Raw genomic sequence first — 21,490 nt, forward strand, 5'->3', positions numbered from 1 at the left:
GGGTAGGGGTGGAACAGCAATGTCTACACATCTGAATACAAGTCACAAGGATGGCTAATGGCATTTGGAGCCCACCTGGTTTATTTCTCTAGAGCACCATGTTTGTGAATCTGTGCTAATTTCCATCATTGGTTTTTCTCATTCTCCCCACAGCACCACGGAGAAGGCAATGGCACCCCACTCCAGTACTCTTGCCTGGAAAATCCCATGGATGGAGGAATCTGGTAGGCTGCAGTCCATGGGGTAGTGAAGAGTTGGACATGACTGACTGACTTCCCTTTCACTTTTCACTTTCATGCACTGGGGAAGGAAATGGCAACCCACTCCAGTGTTCTTGCCTAGAAAATCCCAGGTATGGGAGCGCCTGGTGGGCTGCTGTCTATGGGGTGGCACAGAGTCGGACACAACTGAAGCAACTTGGCAGCAGCAGCAGCCACAGCACCACAAGAACCTGGTCCTATTCCTGTCTTTATGATGGCTAACTGGGCAGCCTCAGACAAACAATTTCAGCTCTCATGCTTCAGTTTCTTTTTTTTTTTTTTTAATGGTACAAAACTGTCTGTTTCTTGTACCTGTGGGAAGAGAATGAATGAGTGGAGTGGAAATGCCCCTTGGAGTTAAGCTGATTGGTGTTCTTGTTTTCATCATCTCCCTGCTGGACGCATAAGCACAGGACAGGTCTCCTACCTGAGGCCTGGACCTCCATGATGTACTGGTGCAGATCCTGGCCCTGCTGGATGACCTCAAAGGTCATGTTGTTCATGGCTAGCTTCCGCTCGGTGTGGCGCTGCAGCCGCTGCTCTGCCAGTGTTAGGTCCTCCGTGTTGAAGTCATTCATCTGCCGAAGCAAGTCCTCATTCCAAGCGTCGAGCTCTGCTGTCACCTGTAAGGGAGCCACCGTCAGTGCAGGCTCACTGGTTCACAAGAGACAGCTATGGAGAAGCTCACTGATTCTGAGCCTTACTAACTCATCTAAGTCAGATCTGACTCTGCTTTGCAGCTCTTTCCTGACCCCTAGACTACGTTTAGGCAATGATGCCAGGCACCCATGTATGCATGCCTTTAATAGGGTTCTCCCTGTGTTTCAATGTCTACAACAGCTACTTTGCTGTACACCTGGAACCAGCTATGCTCCAAGATAAAATTAAAATGTTAAAAAAATTGTTCTCCCTGTGTTTTAGTGTCTACAGCAGCAGCAAATACTTAAATGATGGATTATGGTTTAGAAAGGTTTTGCATACTCCATCTCAGTCCACCTGCAATAACCTGAGACACAGGCAGGGTGGAGATCTCTAGGTCCATCTCACAGAGAAAGCAGCTGATAGTCACACAGATGGAATGGTTTGCCCAGAGTTTACCCTACTCATGAGGGACACGACTGGAGGACATAACTCAGTTTCTCTCCTTCCTGCAAACACTTCGTCCACCATACCATAACTGTTCTAAAGATCTCACATTGGAGAAGGCCTCAAAAATTAAGTACTGAGTCTAACTTCAAGAAACAAACAGAAGGCTGGAGAAGCCCAGGGAATGACCGAAGGTCACATAATTGTTTAGAGCTGGAGTACACCAAACCCAGGGATCCTGATCTGGTTCCCGTGTTCTGGGTACAGGATTCTATTACTCACAAAGGGTGATGCCTGGTAATAGTGACTAAATGTATAGCTTACCACTAGAAATCCAAGAAGATTACACTCTGTTGAAAGGCACACATGATTCTAATGAAGACTGAAGCAGGGAATGAAGGGAAACTGCCCTAATATGGATTTGCTAATCGGTTATTGCGCTACAGTTTCAGTCATGTGACGTGCCCTCATTTACTCTCAAATAAGTGCCTGCACACGGAGACTGAATCCTATACTTCCTTATGATCGCTGCAATCAAACATGCAAGAGCAACTCAGAAGTACTTAACTGGATAATAATTCCACAAAACCTTTTCTGAAATGGCTTTCAGATGTGTTGCCTCATGAAGTCCCTGGGAAGGCAATGGCACAGGTACCGCCACTCTCTTTTCTGGGAAGAGGCGATGGAAGCCTCACCCTAGATCACACGGTGCAGTTTGGTCCAGGCACCCTATGCACACAGCCCAGAGACCAGCTTAGTGATTTTCATCATGCTGGGAGTCATCTCAGCTGACATGTGGCAAAACCTTCCCAGTTACCAAACACTGCTATCCAGGAACATCAGGAGACAAAGAGAAGGAAAGACCAGTCTGATGCAGCCTGTTCACAATGGGAGATGGTGCTGTACCATGCTGTGCCGGGGCCACACAGACCCAGATGGGAAAGGCAAGCAGTCTCTCATGAGAGGCACAGGATTCTCATTCTCTAACAGTAAGACTTTCCTCCAGTGAAAGTGCAATTACTCTCTTTGAAGCAGAAATAGGGCAACTAAAACTATTACCTTCACAAGTCAGAGAAAGACAAATATCATATAATATTACTTATATGTGGAATCTTAAAAAGAAAGGTACAAATGAACTTATCTACAAAACAGAAATAGAGCTACAGATGTAGAAAACAAACTCACAGTTACCAGGGGCTAAGTGGGGGGCAGAATACATTGGAAGACTGAGATTGACACATACACACTACTATGTATAAAATAGATAACTAATAAGAACCTACTGTATAGCAAAGAGAACTCTACTCAATACTCTGTAATGGCCTATATGGGAAACAAATCTATAAAAGAATGGATATTTGTATAACTGATTCACTTTGCTGTACATCTGAGCTAACACAACATTGTAAATCAACTATAGTACAATAAAATTTTTTAAAAAAAACCCTTCACTGTTACGGCTTCTGCCCCTACCTCTTTGCAGGTCAACTAAGGGATCCACTGAGTTCAGCCCAAAACCTGGTGTCGATTTATTGTGGGGAGTTCTTGGTGATTTGGGAATCAGCAGGTTGGCAGGCACACAGGTTTTTGTTATATCCTATCTTTGAAAAGCACTTCATTCTCTAACTAGAGAAGGGAGTTAAAATGAGAAAAACAAGAGAGAGAACTTTTAATTGTGGGCTTCCTTGATGGCTCAGTTGGTAAAGAATCCTGCCTGCAATGCAAGAGACCCATGTTCAGTCCCTGGGTGGGGAAGATCTCCTGGAGAAGGAAATGGCAACCCACTCCAGTATTCTTGCCTGGAGAATCCCATGGACAGAGGAGCCTGGTAGGCTACAGTCCATGGGGTTGCAAAGAGTCAGACACGACTTAGCAACTAAACCACCACCAACTTATAATTTATAAGAGATAATTTATAGAATGAGTAAGACTTTGTAGGCTAGGCCTATAAATGTTTTTCCTTCTTGTATTTAAAAAAATTGAAGTAAAATTGGCATACAATAAGATACACAAATATTCAGTTCTATGAGTTTTGACAATTTTAGATACCAGTTTAACCGTCACCAAAAACAAAATAGAGGACCTTTCCACCACCCTAGGGACTCACCCCTTCCAGTCAGTTCCTGCCCACTGCCTTCAGGTACTACTTGCTGATTTCTATCATCACAGGTTCTTAGATTCCGCATAAATGAAATCATACAACATGGACTCTCATGTCTGGCTTCTTGTGGTCAACACACTGTATATAAGATTCAGCTGTGTTGTATCTGTTCATTCCTTGCTGCTGCTGAGTACTGTTCCATGGTGTGGAGATACCATGATTTGTTTACAATAGTCCTCAAGTTGATGAACTCCTAGGTTGTTTTCAGTATTTCGCTATTATGAATAAAGCTGATGTGAAAGACTTGCACAGGTCTTCTGTGGACACAGGATTTCATTTATCTTGAGAGTCACTTAGGAGTGTGATTATAGGGTCATAGGATAAGTGTATGCTTAACATTCCCAAAAGGAATTTCACATTCCCTGTGAAAGTTCTAGTTGCTCACCATCATTTGGTATTATCAGTCTATTTAATTTTAGCCATGCTAGTGGGTGTGAAGTGATATCTTATGACTTTAGGTTGTATTTTCCTGATGACTCATCATGGTGAGCACATTTTCATGTGCTTATTGACTGCTGGAATCTACTTTTAGAAAGTGTCAAGTTTTTTTTCTCATTTTTCAGAACCTAGGTTATCTTTTGATTATATATTTGTTAGAGTTCATAATACATGCTGGATATAAGTCATTTATCAGATAATATATGGGAAAGAGCCCAAACAAAATTTTTAGTCCATTTCCTTGCCTACAAACTTAAGGGAAGTAAGAATAAGACAAGCATGAAAGAAAAGAGTCTTTTTCTTTACATTTCTTTTTCTTAACATTGTAGCTTTTGCTTTGTTTTCATGAAACTGAGTCAATGAAGAAGCTGTTTGCTGCAGGAAGACCCTAGAGAGATCCTGAGACATGTGTTTGGAGTGGAAAGACAAGTGCCAAAAGTCCTGATCAGAGCAGAGCAATGATGAGGTGCTTTAGCTGCGAGAATAAGGCTCAGAGGTCTGGTATCTTGAGAATCTGAATTCCAAACCAAATGTGAAATATACCCAGGTTTCTATATCTGGTGTTTCTATATTCCTTCCTTCCCCTTCTCTACCTACACTACCCAACCCCATCAAGCTGAGGGGCCCACGTCTGAAATGAAGCCTGAAGAAAGAGAATTTCAAGAAGCTACTCAGTGCAACAGCCTGACTTCCAAGCTTTGCTCCTTAGGTCTACACATTCTTTACTATCTCTGTGGCTGACCCTTCCCAACCTCCAAGAACTGAAGCCCAGAGCCTTGAAATAGTCTGATTTATGTATTTCAAATGATGGCTGGAGTTTAATTATTTTCTTTCCTGACTATTTTCTGTTTCCTCAAGGAATATTCTGTTACTGGCTTCCCCCTCTCCACCTTCTTTCTAGGGCACAAGGCTGGCACAGAGCAGGGGTTCATTTTTTAAGGGAAAAAAATTTGTTTTCAAACCTGAAGTTCACTTTACTGGTAATGAACAAACCTAGCATTCTAGCCCCATCTCATGCTCTCCTGTTATGTGAACTAGGCATGTGGCCTACTCTCTGGTGTGAGAAGTTGCTCTGCCCTCTCCAGCCACCTTCTCTGGCCCAGCAGCCCTGAGACATCCATGTTCCTCCTCCCAGTCTGCTGAAGTCCTCACCACCCTTCAAAGTCAACTCTGGCATAGAGTTTCATGACAACCCCCAGAACCTGATGTTTTTCTCTGGCTTATCTCATTACACAGGACAAGGGTTAATTTGCTAGTACAGAAACAAAACCATGAAAAGAAAAACCTGTCTGGTGGACTAATCCGGTGATCTAACTCCATTTGGAAAGGAAACCTGGAAGAATTTGTTCTGGGCAGAAACTAGGGCCTGAACCAAATGAGTGAAAGATGGAACATAAGGTACCCACAGGACATTCAGCTCTCAATCAACCTATTTTTCTTTCTCCTTCCACTCAATTAGCTCCATCTCAGCTCCTGGCTCACTCAGTTCCCCTTTTGGCTCCGATGGGCACTCTCTGCCTCACTCTTCTGAATTAATTGAAGTGTTAGGATATGATGACCTCTTTGAGAGATACATTGGCAGTGTTTTCTATTCTAACAATTATCTACTCCAGAGTCATAGCCATAAGGGAAATCAGAGAAAAGAGCTAAACAGGAATTTAGATAGGATAAGAGGCAGTGGGAAACGGGAAGGCACTTCAAAAAGAAGCCCAAAGCTTTCCTGCCAGATGAGATTCACTGAATCCAGTATTCTGCATCCCAAAACGGGCTCTAGGGACTTTGTTTAGCAGTGGCCTTGGGCTCTGTTCTCAGAAAGCCCTCTTCTTTGGCTCCTCTCATTTTTTGGGTCCTTCCCAGTAGTTATGCATAGAGGATACTTTCTCCCCTCACCCCCAAGTGTCTTAAAGAAGATACTTTACCCTGAACTGTGTATTCATTATGGGATAGACAGTATTTACCACTAGCTTCCCAGGTTGCACTAGTGGTAAAGAACCCACTTGCCAATGCAGGAGATGCCTGAGACAAGGCATCTCTCCCTGGGTGGGAAGATCCCTTGGAGGAGGGCATGGCAACCCACTCCAGTATTCTTGCCTGGAGAATCCCCATGGACAGAGGAGCCTGGTGGGCTACGGTCTATAGGATTGCAAAGAGTTGGACACGACTGAAGCGACTTACCATGCAGTGTTAAGCATTTGATTCTCTTTTCTTTCATCCTCATAGCAACTCCTCACAGCAACATGAGAAAACCAAGGCACAGAGAAGTCACATCATTTGCCTCAGGGTCTCAGAGCTGGCAGTGGTGGAACTAAGCACTCAACTCCAAGGCCAAGGGCTCTTAACCATGGTGTCATATCCATAGAGCTGGTCCCAGAACCAGCGTCAGGGGGTACTTTTTTTTTATTTTTTCACTTCAGAGAAGTGCCTGTTTAACCTTTCCTCTGTTTTCTTCTCTAAAAAATCCCTCACAAACTCATTGTAACTACAGTTTCTTCACTTCATATGAACCTTTAAAATTAATCCTGTGCTTTGAACAGATCAATAAATTGTATGTTTGTGGCTTTATATAATGCCAGAAATAACTTATCCTTTCAAAAAACACACAACCTTCCCCTGGGAAGATATTTTTGTTGAAGAGTTTGGTAAATTTTAAAAATTGATTCTGAGTTCTTATATACTTAAAAATATAGTTTATATATTTAAAGTATACAGAGTACTTATACTCAATATAAAGGTCATATTACTCTAACTGGAATTCTTTGGTCCCTCAGAAGCCTTTGGGGCTTCCCTGTGGCTCAGACAGTAATGAATCTGTCTGCAATGCAGGGGACCTGGGTTTGATCCCTGGGTTGGGAAGATTCTCTGGAGAAGGGCATGGCAACCCACTCCAGTGTTCTAGCCTGGTGGGCTGCAGTCTATGAGTTGGACAGGACTGAGCAACTAACACTTTCACTTTTATTTTCAGGAGGCTTTGCCATGAACAGGAGAAACATCTGCAATCTGGCATTGGGGTGTGAACACTGGGACAAAAGTTGTGGCAAAGAGAAGTGTAACCTGCCCTCTGCATGGGCACATTCTCTTTATGGCAAGAGCGAATGCCTGTGTCTCTCACAGCAGTTACATGAACACTCAGGGATCACCTAACAGAACTGGGTAATAAATTCAGAGAGAATAAGATGGGATGTTTGCTTAAAATGTGGGTGAAAATACATATACATATGTGTGTGTGTATATATATATATATATATCAAATTTGTATATATTATTTAGGCAGTTTATTAATAATAACAATACTAACTACAATGTATTACAGTGTTAAGTGCTGGGTACTTGAGTTCTATGTGTTAACTCATTAAATCCTTAATAACTCTATGGACTGGGAATTATTATTCTCATACCTATTTCTCAGATGAGGAAACCAAGGGAGTAACTTGCATAAAATCATATAATTAGTAAAGCTGGTGAAACAGGTTTCAAACCCAGGCCCTGTAACTCATACTGCATACTCAACGACTATACTACACTGCCATTCAGCAAAGAGTGACAGTGTGTGTGTGTGTGTGTGTGTGTGTGTGTGTGAACACTACATATGTTATGCACATTAAGGTCCAATCCCATTCCAACTAATAATGAGGAGGAAGGGTCTAAGGCATTACACTGTGGTAAGATGCTCTGAAATACATGAGCTGTCAATGCAAATGAACATCTTTTTGTTCTATAATGTCATTATTTATATTAAAATGAGAAAACTGGAGGCTAAATATTCTTCACTGACCTACAAATACTGGCTGGTAGGAGAAGAGATATTGCAGCTAAATAGAATTTCATTGCTTTGGGAAGGGCTATCTCATCTACAATGGGTATGTATATTTACATGTTCTTGGGCTGCAAAGAGATCCAATCAGTCAATCCTAAAGGAAATCAGCCCTGAATATTTATTGGAAGGGCTGACGCTGAAGCTGAAGCTCCAATACTTAGACCACCTGATATGAAGACCCGATTCACTGGAAAAGACCCTGATGCTGGGAAAGACTGAAGGCAAAAGGAGAAGGGGGCCTCAGAGGATGAGATGGTTAGATAGCATCACTGACTCAATGGACATGAATCTGAGCAAAGTCTGGGAGATAGTGAAGGACAGGGGAGCCTGGTGTGCTGCAGTCCATGGGATCGCAGAGTCAGACATGACTTAGCGGCTGAACAGCAACATATTTATGTGTATTACCACTGTGAAACTAAACTAAATTACCATAGCCATTTGTTCTTCTTGTAGTCTAGTATTAGGTTCTTTTCTGTTAATCAATTAAAATGATAAGATTAGTGAATTCTAATACACATTATTTTAAAATATATCATAGAATTTCACTCTGTTTTAGAAATATATACAATCTGTCCAGAGTTAAAATATTTATGTATGTAGCTATAAGGAAACCTTTGAGGATACTGAAAGAAGCAGTATGGAAAAGCAGGACTTAGCAATAAAGAAATCCATGCAGTTATTTTTTATGTTTGTGAAAAAAATGTAAGAACATATCATAACACTCTAACTGATGAGTTCCAATGTTTGGTTCCCTAATTTCTATTCCAACTGGATAATTTAGGTATGGAACACAATTTTTATGACCAAGTTCATGTTCTTTTTTTCATCATCATCATGATTAAAATTGAGATCTTTTAAAATCATGACTGATACTGAGGGGATCTTGTGTCTTTATTTTGCCCATATCTTTGCCTCTTAATCAGTTTGAGACTCATAGAAATCTATTGTTTTCAAAAAAAATCTCCCCTCTGTTGAAGAGCTCCCATGATATATATATTGTTCACCCATTCTAGAACTTATCAATGCTTGAGTGTCAGAACGGATTTTCTCTCGCCAAGGCTGAACACTCCATGCTGGAGTTTACATTATTTCCTTCTATTGAGTTCCCTGTATCTTTACCAGAAAGGAGAAGTGGGCAGCATTTGAACCTTCATAATGTCACCTGACTTCAGGTCCACAGCCCCTTACCCACCCCATTACTGAATGATCTGAAAGCTTCCATTAGGGATCTTTGATAATTTAACAAAACAGGTGACATTCTAGAATACTAAAGCTATGTAAATAATCCTTTTTTTTTTAAAATGGAAGATGTGAGGGGCAACTGCCAATGATTCTGAAATCAATTTGACAAAAGTCTAGAAGAAACTATCAAATAAATATTTTGCGAGAATTTTGGTTTACTTTATTGCACTTATTCTGTATTTCCTTTGCAAAAGATATCTGGAGTACATTTAGAAAAGGCTATAGGGATCCCAAGGAAACCTACAAAGATTGATCCCAAACAAATCTTATTTTTTTTCTTGATATAGTTACTATGTTGGTGGGTTTGAGGCACATTACAACCAGGAGAACAACAAGGGTTTGCAGAGTCTAACACTATCTATGGAGGAAAGGGCTAGGAAATTGGACTAGAAGATGATGTGGTCCTTTAGGGAATGACTGTGCAGGCTGATGGCTCTGGGGCACTGAAGGAAAACGTCCAGTGAAGCACCACAGAGCCCTGCCTGACCTGGCCAATATTTCAAATTGTTGAAACATTGATAGCAATAATAAATTAAATATATTTTGATAGGCTGAAGAACTGCGCCAGAAAAAAGAATAAAATTTGAGAGGAAAAATACATAAAACTCTTTCATTTAAATTTTTTTAAAAGTCAATGTACTAGAAACATGTACCCGGAAAAAACAGCCAGGGGCTTTTAAGGGAGCAGAAACGTCAACAGGACAGGTGATGAAGTCATAGAAACGTCTCTTGGGCTGAGTGTATGGAACACCAGCGTCTTGGACGCACAGCTCCCCCAGGGTTGCTGGGGCTGGGGGTATAAGCCACCGTGGATAACTAGAGTCCAGCCACCAGGGGGCAATGAGGCAACAATGTGGACCCAGGAGGTGGGGAGAACACTGCGGCTATATCCCACAGAAAAGGGCCAGCAGGGAAGAGAAGTAGTTATCGAAGTTTTAGAGTCAGAGGGGATTGCAGAAATAACTTTCACAATCTCAACACTTTCTGGATAAAGGAAACGAGGCCTATGATGAACATTTTCAAATATTTTTAAAGCTTCCAAAAAGAGGGAGCAGATTTGTTCTGTTTCTCCAGAGAGCAGAAGCAAGAGAAAAGGGCAGAAGGAGATCTTGGTTCAACACAATAATGAGATTCTGAGTTCCCTCCTCTCCTGAACTCTGCTTCTGGGCTCTGGAGATATTCTTGTAGAGGCTGGATGGCATTCTTCAGAGACGCCAAACTCTGGACATCAATTTTTACCTGTCCTCCAGGTGTCATCTTACTGGGAAACCTTGCACAGGCAGCCTGAGAAGCTAAGCACTCCTGCCTCAGTGTTCTCATCGATCTGTAAGCCTGTCTGTGTCATAAATTATCACTATGGGATGGTTCTGTTTCTGTGGTTCTTCCCAACCAGCCCCCTGCAGGGACAGTTTCATCCTCAGTGCCCAAAATAATTTCTGAGGCATAGTAGGTGCTCACTAAATGTTTATCAAGTTGAATTTCTGTTAGGTAAAAGATTGACTGAACAATCTCACTCAAGCATAAAACATAAAAGGCCTCCGCATACCACCAATCACAGAGTTGATACTACCAGTGAATAACAATCAGCTTTCTCTCCTCTAGGAAGAATTTTCCTCCTTGAAGGCCATTTTTCTCTAGCCTCAGCCTGGCCCCCGCCTATCCCAATATGAACCCCATGGATTTAGAGCTCCTATTCCATTCCTTAATCTGATTAATTGTGCAGATTAATTTTCAGGTATTGAAAAAACTCTGATTGTAATTACAGAGTCAGAAATTTAAAAGAAAGATTATAACTGTGGCCCATTTTTCTTAAAGTCCCTTGTATAGGTTTATCTTTCTTGGTGTCATTCTTAGTACTCTCCAGTATGGGTATATCCCGGGGGTGCCCAAGATTGCCCATTGATAACAAATAGAAAAATCCTAAGTATATAAATAAGCATATGTATGTACATATATATTATATGCACACATATTTGATCAAACTACTAAAAAAAAAATACACAACATTTCCCTGGACTTTCATAGTATACTGATCCCAGACTCTCACTTGTACCACATTGTAGATGGTGCGTTGGGAGGGGACACAGGAAGTACCTCAATACAGATGGACTTTCTGGCTCATCTGTTCAGCTGCTTTTAGCATATTTCAAATTAGTGCTCTTTTCATGTGCCCAGTTAAAGGAACTTATCTATTATCTAGTTTTAACTAAACTACCCTTCACAAAAGACATGTGGCTTAACAAGGTTCCTCCAAGAAACTACAGTTTGAAGATAATACTGACCATGAAAGCTCAAGAGAACTCAGAACTCTTTGGCAGCCACGTGACGGGGTAAAGAAACAATGACAATCTAATCAGATCTGTCAAGAAGCCAGAACCAAAAAATAATTGAAAATTATCAAGAATACTATTTGAAATACAGAACTGCAGCTTCTAATGAAAAAGTCAAGCTTCATTCACCCTAAGGGCACAGTGAATTTTGAGGTTATTAGTGACAGTAGAATACATATATAATTTAGAAGCCAATATAGATGCATATGTGGAGAGCTGAAAGTTCAAAAATAGTTTATTGAGTGTGTATAATCAAAGGAGTTTGGAGACCACTGACCTGCTCCTGTTTCTAAAACTATTTTATTTCTTTCTGATCATTCTAATTAATTGTATAAAAGGTGAAATGCATGGAAGCATCAAAAAGAAGAAAATTTCCATATTCTTACCATCACAAGATAAAGATTATTTGCATTTGGTGAAGTGTCTTTTCTATTACAACTGTTTCTTATAACATATCTTTCACAGAAGGAGGCTGAACTTACAGGGAAAAAACGTAATAGAACATCTGTGCGTCGTTGCTTCTGGTCTCCAGGGATGTGAAGAAGGCGTATCAGGAATGCAGTCTTGGTTTTTTAACTTTTGCCTAATACGTTTGGGGTAAGTGTCACTCAGCCGGGTACCTCAACCCCATCCCAGGTACTCTGGGAGCCATATAATTAAGTAAAAGGAAACTAGTGCAGCAACTCAGGTGTTCTCTTAATTTTAAAATTAATTAGCCCTTGCTAGCCATCAGTGACATGGTTAAGGAGTCTTAACTTAGACTCCCCGGATGTTGGGGGTAGGCCTGTACTGGTCTTCAGTAATCCCTAGGAATTCTGAGTATGCCCATCAAATGCCTTCCTTTGGGGAAGGAAACCATAGCTGTAGGTCCTGCACTGACAGCCTCTGCCCTGGCTTATATCAGCTCCACACATCTCTCATTACAGAAACCACCCTCAGTTTCACACTCTGAATCTTCTCTAGAAGCTTGCCTTTTACCCCCACAGTGAAACACTAGTTGGCATTTGAAATAATCTCATCACCCTCAAATATAACTCTGACAATCTGACTTAAAGCAGAAATTTTCCATAGCTTTGGCAGGATTTTCATTCCTATCTAAGATGAAAAGCAACATTTCCCCAAGTTTTGGGCCACACCTGAAATGGGGAACCAGACCTCTGCTAAAACCTGGGTGCAGAACCAAATTCTTATTCCCCTCATTTGACTTATTCGCTATTTTCATCTCCCTCATTTTATTAGACCCTTTACTGCTTCCTTACTTCAGCTTCGCTGCATACCAAGCTGTCCAAGTTGTCAGGGTGGGAGGGGAAACTTTTATACAACACAAAGGCTGAGAAATGCAAATCTTACGATTTAAATATCAAGCTCTTCTACTGCAACATTTAAATAGGATCAAATTTTATGCTATTTGATCTGTAGTCAACTTTTTTTTTTTTTAAGCAGCATATTTTTTTTCCTGTAGGCTTTGGATTGGAAATGGATTGTCCCAGAATCACTGCAGACAAACACATCCAAATGGTGACCCCAGCTGATGTCAATGGGTTACAGTCCAAGTGGTGAAGTGAAGCTAATTGACCCATTGTGGAACTAAACCCAGACCTCAAAACCACAGCCATCTCACCAAATAAAGCTTAAATACCCAAACCCTTAGGTTATTTCCTTCCCCTTAAGCATTTTTTGATTTGAACTTGGAATGACAGGAAAGTAAATAAAGAACACAACAGCCAAATTCCCATACCTGCTAACGTAATTCCCTCAGGGATGTATTCACTCTCAGTGGGTGAAATGGAGTCAAGGAAGGATGGTGGGAGTGTCTGTGGCCAACACGACTGCAACCAGACATCACCTCTGTTTATTTCTCACTCTCAATTATCACTCTTTCCTTTATTACCTTGGTCACCCCACGTTCACGCCTTTCCACACACCAATATCTCTAATTTTCCACTGGCATTTTCATTGTTCTTTCAATATATGTTTAAATACCATTTGCAACCTGAAATCACTATGAGTACCAATTCAAAATAGATTATAAAAAAAAAGTACAAATAAATTCACTTGACGTTATGGAATGAGTTGGAAGGATAATCAAGATCTAGATTTAAAGACTTATCTCTTCCTTTATTTCAGAAATTGTCCAGAGAGCACCTTTTAGAACATGGCATCTTTAAGTAAAAACTTGCAGAGGCTTCTAGGAAGTTAGGGTAGAGGTGAAGGAGAGAAAGGTCAAAAGAGAGTCAGAGATAGGAAGGATTGCTCTAGGGATTGAAGAAGAGAGCACCTGTTGCCAAAACAGCTTTCTGGCCTGTAAGGGGTTGAGAATGACATTGAGACTGGATTATTGGAGCATTCAACATTTGAAAGGTTTCCCTGATGGCTCAGATGGTAAAGAATCTGCCTGAATGTGGGAGACACAAGTTCAATCTCTGTGTCTGGAAGATTTCCTAGAGGAGGGAATGCCAACCCATTCTAGTATTCATGCCTGGAGAATTCCTTGGACAGAGGATCCTGGTGAGCTACAGTCCATGGGGTTGCAAAAAGTCAGATACAACTGCGCAACTAACACTTTAACACTTAGGTTCAAAAAAATAATAATTTTCCTTCCCAAACCAATTCCACAAAAGTTTCCATAGATATTGTTGGGAAGATCAATCCCAGACCCCCAGAAGCCTCAACTTGGAGGAGATGGCAGGAATGCAAAGTAAAGTTTTAATGAATGGTAGACAGAGAATTGGTTTTCCTTCACAACACACCAGCAAGGAGCAAAGAGAAGACATGGTTTTTAACCATTTGCCATCCCTTAAAAGGACAATACGCCATAGGTGTTGACTGTTTTTCACACCTCAGAAACCCTACTGACCTGGCTTTAGTCACTGGCTTAAAGGAGAAAATAATAAAAGGTTGGTATTATGTGGGGCAGACATTATTAGTAGGCACCAAAAGAGGACATAAATATATCAGAACACCAGATTCTGACCTTCCCAGGATGAGCTGAGGCATTGATGAGATGAACCAGCAAATGACCTTTGCACATGCTTAGTTTCTTAATAAGCAGAAAGCAAACGAAGGATTGGGTCTTCCTTCCTCTGACTTCCTGGCTGCTGTGTGAGTCCATCCCACCCCTAATCTACAGTCACCAGCTGAGGAGACCACCTAATCTTAATACCTTCCTACTCAAGAAGGTATAGAATTTAGCAAGTCTACCTCAGTCACCAAACGACCCACTCTACGGTCTTCCAGGAACCAAAGTGCCAAGCAAGAGTCCAGTGCAAACCAACAAACCCTTCCCAGTGGACTAATCGCAGAGACTGAGGAGAGGGCCTCTGCTTGGCACTGGGGTGAAAGGGACTGTAAGGAGTCTAACACGGTGAACATGAATTTGCTGATCTCTAAAAATGTATTGTGATCCATAATCCCGTCCAGTCCCCTTAGTCTAGCTCTGGGGCAGTATCCTTGGCCAGGAAGCAGCCTGCCCTCCACCTGCCCATGCCTCCTCCCCACATCTACCTCAATGGTGTACTGCTCAAAGATGCGCAGCTGTAGGAAGATGTCCAGCTTGATCTTGCGTTCGTGGAACAGCTCCTCCATTTGCACCTGGGCGTCATCCAGCTGCTGCAGCACCGACTCTATGTGGCTGATGGAGCTACTATGGGGCGTCTTGTTGTTGGACACAGCCGAGTCCCTGTGGCACAGTGGGAGAGAGAAAGGAGGGGCTTGCCATATTAAAAGTGACAGTGGAGAGGGAGCCTTCCTTGTCTCAGCAAGGGGGATGGGAATCAATAGAGTCACTCAACCAATAGATGTTTATCAGACTCCTATTGTGAGCCTGGCACAGTCTGCCTAGTAGGTGAACCAAAGATACATGTAACCCTCTTTGGGGTTCACAGCACTGTAGCTCTGGGATTAGCTGCTGTCCTATTCCTCAGACAGAACTGTGACAGGAATCAAATGAAATAGCACATGCAAAGGGGCTCTGTAAATATCAATGAAATGGAATGGTTCCAAACATATACACATAGTCTAATATACACATATTTCAACGCTAGCTAAGTCACTTCAGTCGTGTCCGACTCTGTGCGACCCCATAGACGGCAGCCCACCAGGCTCCCCCGTCCCTGGGATTCTCCAGGCAAGAACACTGGAGTGGGTTGCCATTTCCTTCTCCAAGACATATTTCAATATACACAGACAAATACACATATCACGATACATAAAGGTAGACAAATTAAAAGTATATGGAAAAAATCCTTCCTAGTTTTAACTCACAGGATCATGGTTAAAGTAAAATGAGATCATGGTTGCAAAAACTATTCATCCCCTTTATAATTCTATGCCAAAGTTATGGCTGGTGTTATTTAATAGGCTTCAAGCTGTACTTAGGAAAGCTTGAAGCCTGGCTCAAATCCCTGCTCTGACATACATGGGCTGGTGACCTTGGGAAATCTCCTCCCTGAGGCTCAGTTGCCTCCTGTAAAGTGGATTTAATAATCCCCGGCCTGCTCATGGCATGGTTTGCTGTTAAATAAGATGGCACGCATGACCATACTCTGTGACCAGGAACGTGCTGTACGAATGACTGTTACTTCTGGAAGATGCGTCAGGTTCTTACTGGGCACAGGTCCAGTTGGGGAAAGTAGAATCTAGGGCACAAGAGGCTGAGCAACCAACACAGGCTTCAGAGGTGATAAGCCCTGACTTGAGTGTTAGAAGAAAAGGATGAACCAAGTAGATGGGAAGGGCGGGCTTTCTGAGCAGAGAAGGTCCATACAAAGGCAGTAAGGGGAGATGACACATCACAGAGGGAATAAAGAGAGAAACATTGATAGAGATAAACATTGATCTGCTGAGACAAGCAAGGTGGTTACACCCCCAAAGAGACCGTTACAATAGAAAAACTGGAATTCAATAAGTTTAGATTCTATAGGGCCTTGATTGAGTAAGCTAGAGCCCCTAGACCTGAAAGAAACAGGCACATTCATTATCTCATGACATCTTCGTTTCTGATACAATCTAAGAAGTCAGAGGGGAAAGTCCTTAGTTTTGAATGCTCTCATCAGCAGCTTTTCTGAAGACCAGGTCCTTTTGGCCTGTGTCTGACTCAGAAGCAATGGTATCTGAGCTCACACTGTTACTGGAGGGAGCACAGGCCAAGAGCCCCCGCTTCTGTCATCTAGAGAGCTTACAGTCCCTCTCTTCTCACCCTGGCCTACTTGGGCATGAAAGCCCACCATGCACAGCTTCCCCCAACCGTGAAAAGAACTCAAGAGAAGTACTGAGCACTATGCATCGTGCATTTGCTGAGAGCAGTACTATCAAGAGGATGTGATGACTATTTCTGATGGCTCCCCTCAGTCTTTTTCTATCACTCAGCTTCCAGGAGGAAAAGGATGATTTCTGGCCCCTTTGTACAGCACCTCTGTCACCGTCATATACACTAGAATCAAAGACATAATGTAAAAGCACCTTAGGTGCTTCAGTGTGAAGAGTCATGAGGCCTAGGGAAGATGTGTGTACTGGTGCGTGTGAGGCATCTTGCCAACGTCTACCAGGAATTGCTTACTTTTCTCCTTTGACTGGTCTTGATATCAAGGAAAGGAGCCTAGATGAGTGTCAGACTAGCGGAGGAAGGAACAGTCACCAGTGGTTCTTGTCACATGTCTGTGGTCCTCTCTGAAATCCACAGAACTTAAACTGGTAGGACAGGCATCAGCCATATCACTGTCTCCACCCACACTGAGCAGCCTTCGGCCCTCAGGCATGGCGCTAGGTGGGCAGGGCAGCTGCCACAGACTCAGTCCCACAGAGAGGCCAGCCAAGCTTGTGGAAAGCGTTTGGAAAGAAAACACAAAAGCTATTACATAATTCTGGAGTTGACAAGCTCCTAGAGTGAACTCTAAATCACACAGACGAAACAGCTGAGGCCCACAGAGGTTAAGTAACTGCTCATTATTTGGAATTTTCCTCAGAAGCAAATAACAGTGGTGTTTCCTAGGTAGGCAGACAAAACTGTCATGTATTATACATTCATGAAGATAAACCAGGGGAAGAAAGGAAAGAGGTTGTCTTGTTAGTACGCAACAGGAGGACTCAGAACATGGCGTGTGAATGTTTGGAATAGAAATGATCAATCCAACAGAAAAACATGCCACGGCTATCTCAAGGTAAGTTCTTATTGTTTATTTAATCGGACAACTGGTTTGAGGGTGGGGGGTGGGAGGAAGCCCTTTCCAACTGAAGTAATTCCCTCTGGCCTCAGGATTGTCCTGGGTCTTGTTGATGAGATTATTACTATCTGGAGCTGGCAGAGGTCCCAGCACTCAGTGATTTGGGGATAGGAACAAGTCCCCGCAGGCAGACATCATTAGTGCCATCAAATCCTATTTACATATCACCTGGGCACATGGCAGGTTCCTGAGGGCTTGCTCAAGGCCTCATGACACTTTATCTGAGGAGCTGATGCCCTTGACAGGGACAGGAAACTAGATATTGATGCAAATGGAAAGGAGGCAATGGGGTGGATTACTAGAAATGAATATAAGGTGTCAGACAGGATTTCCTAAGATTCATTCTTAGCTATATTTGTTTAGGGCAATAGAGAAGGAGTTTTATTTTCTGGGTACCAAGGAATGGTAGAAAGGTCATATGTGGGTAAGCGGAGAGCAAAGTAGGACACGTCGCACACTCCCTATGTTCACATGAGGCCAAAGGCAGTCATTTGGGGTCACATATTACTGACTGGAGCACTGGAATTCAGAATTAGCCCAAGACCAGATGCCAAATAACACTATGTTCCATAATGGCTATTTCTTCGCATGATCAAATGTGCCATCATTCTTAATGAAGATGCTGTTTACTTTCTATTGAATATTGCTAAATTTTTATTGTATGTATATTACTTATTGATCACTGAATAACATCTTCAATAATATACATAATTCTTTGAAACATAAGAGCTTTTCCACTGACTATTTCATTCTAAATGCAAGTTGGGTATGGTGCAGGCATTTTTATATCTGACAGATGGAGAAACTGAAGCTCACACAAGACCACAAAGCTGGCTGCAGCTGAGCCAAGACCAGGACATGATGACTTATCTCGTGTCTAGTCCAAGGCATTTCCCACTGGAAAGCACCGCCCATGCTGACCTGGCCTCGCTGGGCTCCCCCAGGGAGGGAGGCGCTGACCTGAGTTGCTGGATAAGGTCTTCGCCCTCCTTGATGACATTAAGTGTGGCATCCAGAGTGGCGGTCTGCTGCTGCTGGAACTGTTTGATCAGTTCCTGGACCGCATCCACAGAGTCTGCACAGACATCCTCCAGCATCTCCTTCTGAAGATCTTCCATCCATGTCCATAGCTGTAGGGGATAGAGAGAGCAGAGTCTACTCAGGGCACATGGGAGTGGAGGGCTGGGGTTAAGGGCAAGAGTGTGGAACTCAGGTCACCCCACGTACTCTCAACTACTCAGTTCAATATCAGACTGTCCTTCTAATCAGCACCCTACGGGTCAGTTTGCATCTCTGTATTTATATTCACTATACATCTCTGCTAAGTTTACTCCATTAGTACAGGCATTCCCTAAGGACAGGAATTACCCTCTGCTTTACTTTCTAGTGGTTCTGGAAAACTGGTCTTAGAGCAGAAAGCTAACTCATTTTTGAGAGAGTGGGAAGAACAGGAAACTGATGATGGACAAATTCTATTTCATCTTTTCGTAAAGGAGGACTCTGCACACTTCCTGCAGATAGCTAGAGGCTGATTCCCAGAAATGTATCATGATTTTACAGATATGCAAGAAAGAACGGGATGTTCACTAAGAACCAAGTGAAGATTAATTAAGAAAATATGTGCTAGGCTAAACCATTTTTTTCTTCTCAGGACTGTTTTGTTGGTTAGAAAGTTGACTGCTAAAGAGGTATAGCTTATTATAATTTCAATATAAGACATTTCCCTCATGATATTCAAGATGATGAAATGCAGTCAGGATGATAATACTGGTCAGACAACTTTAAAAGAGCTAAGTGTAGTGATCTGAATGGAATAAGTACTGGAAATGATGAGAACTGAATTACTAAATTAATGTATTGATAGCTCTTCCTCATAGTGAAAACAGGTGGCCTTCCACAGTGCTCCACTTCTAAGTGCTCTCAGTGAGCACTTTCATGAATGGTGGAGGGAAAGACATGTCTGACGTTTGCTTAGAAACAAGGGATCTTCCCCCAGTTAGCAGAAAAGATAAGCTCATGACTCTACCAGGAGAAAAGCCAGTAGAGAGAAAGAAATTGATAGAAGGAGCCAGAAGATGCAGATTGTCACTGCTGTTCTTCCCATAACCTGTGGTGTCTTTGAGTATATCACCTTTGCTCATCAGACTTCATGTGTAACATAGGCTGAGGAGAGCATAAAATAAAATAGTTAACTTACAGTTCTAACATTCTGTAAGTTTTCCAAGTCAAAAACATGGGTAAATATCCATCTTAAGAATATTATTTCCTCTTGCTGGTTCTCCGTATCGTAAATCATGGTGTGGCCTTTGTAACAAGGGGTTAGAAAAGAGACAATAAAAAGAGACAAAAATAATCTTCAGACTTTTGACAAGTTATTCTTGTCCTTAAGAGAGGAAAAGCCTCAAGTGTGACAGAAGAGGTTGAGTTCATAAGACTAAGAAACCCTGGAGGTAACAAATAAAGGGGGGTGTTCTTTTCGGACAGGTAAGAACTTCGCTGAGCTTCAGTTTCCTAATCTACAAAATGGAAAGAAAAAGATTTGACCTGCTCACTTCAAAGATTATGAAAAATAAATTATTTACTTATTATCAATGCTTTAAATAAATAGTATTATTAATAAGCCTATTGCAAATTATTATTCAGTGTTCCTGTCATTTGGCAGCTTATGTCTGGTTTAGTTCAATTTACTTATTTATAAATAAGCTTTCTGTTGTAAAACACAAGTTTTCTAGACTATTTAAGCTGAGGCACGTTTTCCTACAGGTATGAATGTATCTATTTCAAATGAGTATGAAATCAGAAAGTTCAGGATATTGGTCACTATAACTTAAAGTTACTTCAGACTTTCTGGCTGCTGTTTTTCCTGGAGCAAAACCATTTTCCAACTGTGCTGAAATCCTTGGGTATGAGACAATGGAATCTCTGAAAAATTGCTATATAGAGAGGCAATATAGCATAGCAGTTAAGAACTTCTAAATCAACAATAATTAACAAATTAAACAATAAAGGAAGGAAGAAAGTAAGAAAGGGAGGGAGGAAGAGAGAGAGAGAAAGAAAAAAAAAAGGAAGGTAAGAAAGAAAGAACTCCCAGTTCTACCACATATTATTAACTCTATAACCTCAGGTAAGTAATACCCTCTTTACACCTCAATTTTCCTTGTCAGTAAAATGAGAATAGTAATAGTTGTTATCCCTACAGAGTTGTAAAGATTATTAGTACATTGATATATATGTGAGTGTTATGTCTTTATGTATACATACACAAATGAGATACATGTGTGTGTATATATATATATACACACATGCACACACTCTACATTTATATAAATTTAATATATAAATATATACATATGACATAATATGCATATCACTTAGAAACAGTACCTGGCATATAGTAAGTGCTAGATATTATTATATTTATGCAAGTCACCTCCAGTTCCCACTAGAAGACAGAGGAAAAGTTTGAAGTACTCCATTTTTAATTTATTTATTTATTTTTTTTGAAAGGGAATACTTAGCTTTATTTTTTTTTAATTTATTTATTTTTTATTTTACTTTACAATTCTGTATTGGTTTTGCCATACATTGACATGAATCCACCACGGGTGTACATGCGTTCCCAAACCTGAACCCACCTCCCACCCCCCTCCCCACAACATCTTTCTGGGTCATCCCCGCGTACCAGCCCCAAGCATGCCATATCCTGCATCGGACATAGACTGGCAATTCGATTCTTACATGATATTATACATGTTTCAATACCATTCTCCCAAGTCATCTCACCCTCTCCCTCTCCCACTGAGTCCAAAAGTCCGTTATACACATCTGTGTCTTTTTTGCTGTCCTGCATACAGGGTCATCATTGCCATCTTTCTAAATTCCATATATATGTGTTAGTATACTGTATTGGTGTTTTTCTTTCTGGCTTATGAAGTACT

General features: G+C 41.5%; 1 protein-coding gene across 2 annotated transcripts in view; it reads right to left on the reverse strand.

Annotated features, from left to right (window-relative positions):
* The window catches only part of LOC120870552 (kalirin), a 522,430-nt gene that overhangs the window by 113,102 nt on the left and 387,838 nt on the right, over positions 1-21,490 (reverse strand). For both annotated transcript variants that reach the window (XM_040250305.1, XM_040250297.1), the window contains exons 12-14: positions 18,474-18,682; positions 14,836-15,010; positions 688-883 (exon numbers count right to left, since the gene is read on the reverse strand). In XM_040250305.1, the coding sequence (XP_040106239.1) occupies positions 688-883; positions 14,836-15,010; positions 18,474-18,682 (580 nt within the window). The remainder of the gene's footprint in view (positions 1-687; positions 884-14,835; positions 15,011-18,473; positions 18,683-21,490) is intronic.

Source organism: Oryx dammah, unplaced genomic scaffold (assembly GCF_014754425.2).
Source record: "Oryx dammah isolate SB20612 unplaced genomic scaffold, SCBI_Odam_1.1 HiC_scaffold_2, whole genome shotgun sequence".
NCBI lineage: Eukaryota > Metazoa > Chordata > Mammalia > Artiodactyla > Bovidae > Oryx > Oryx dammah.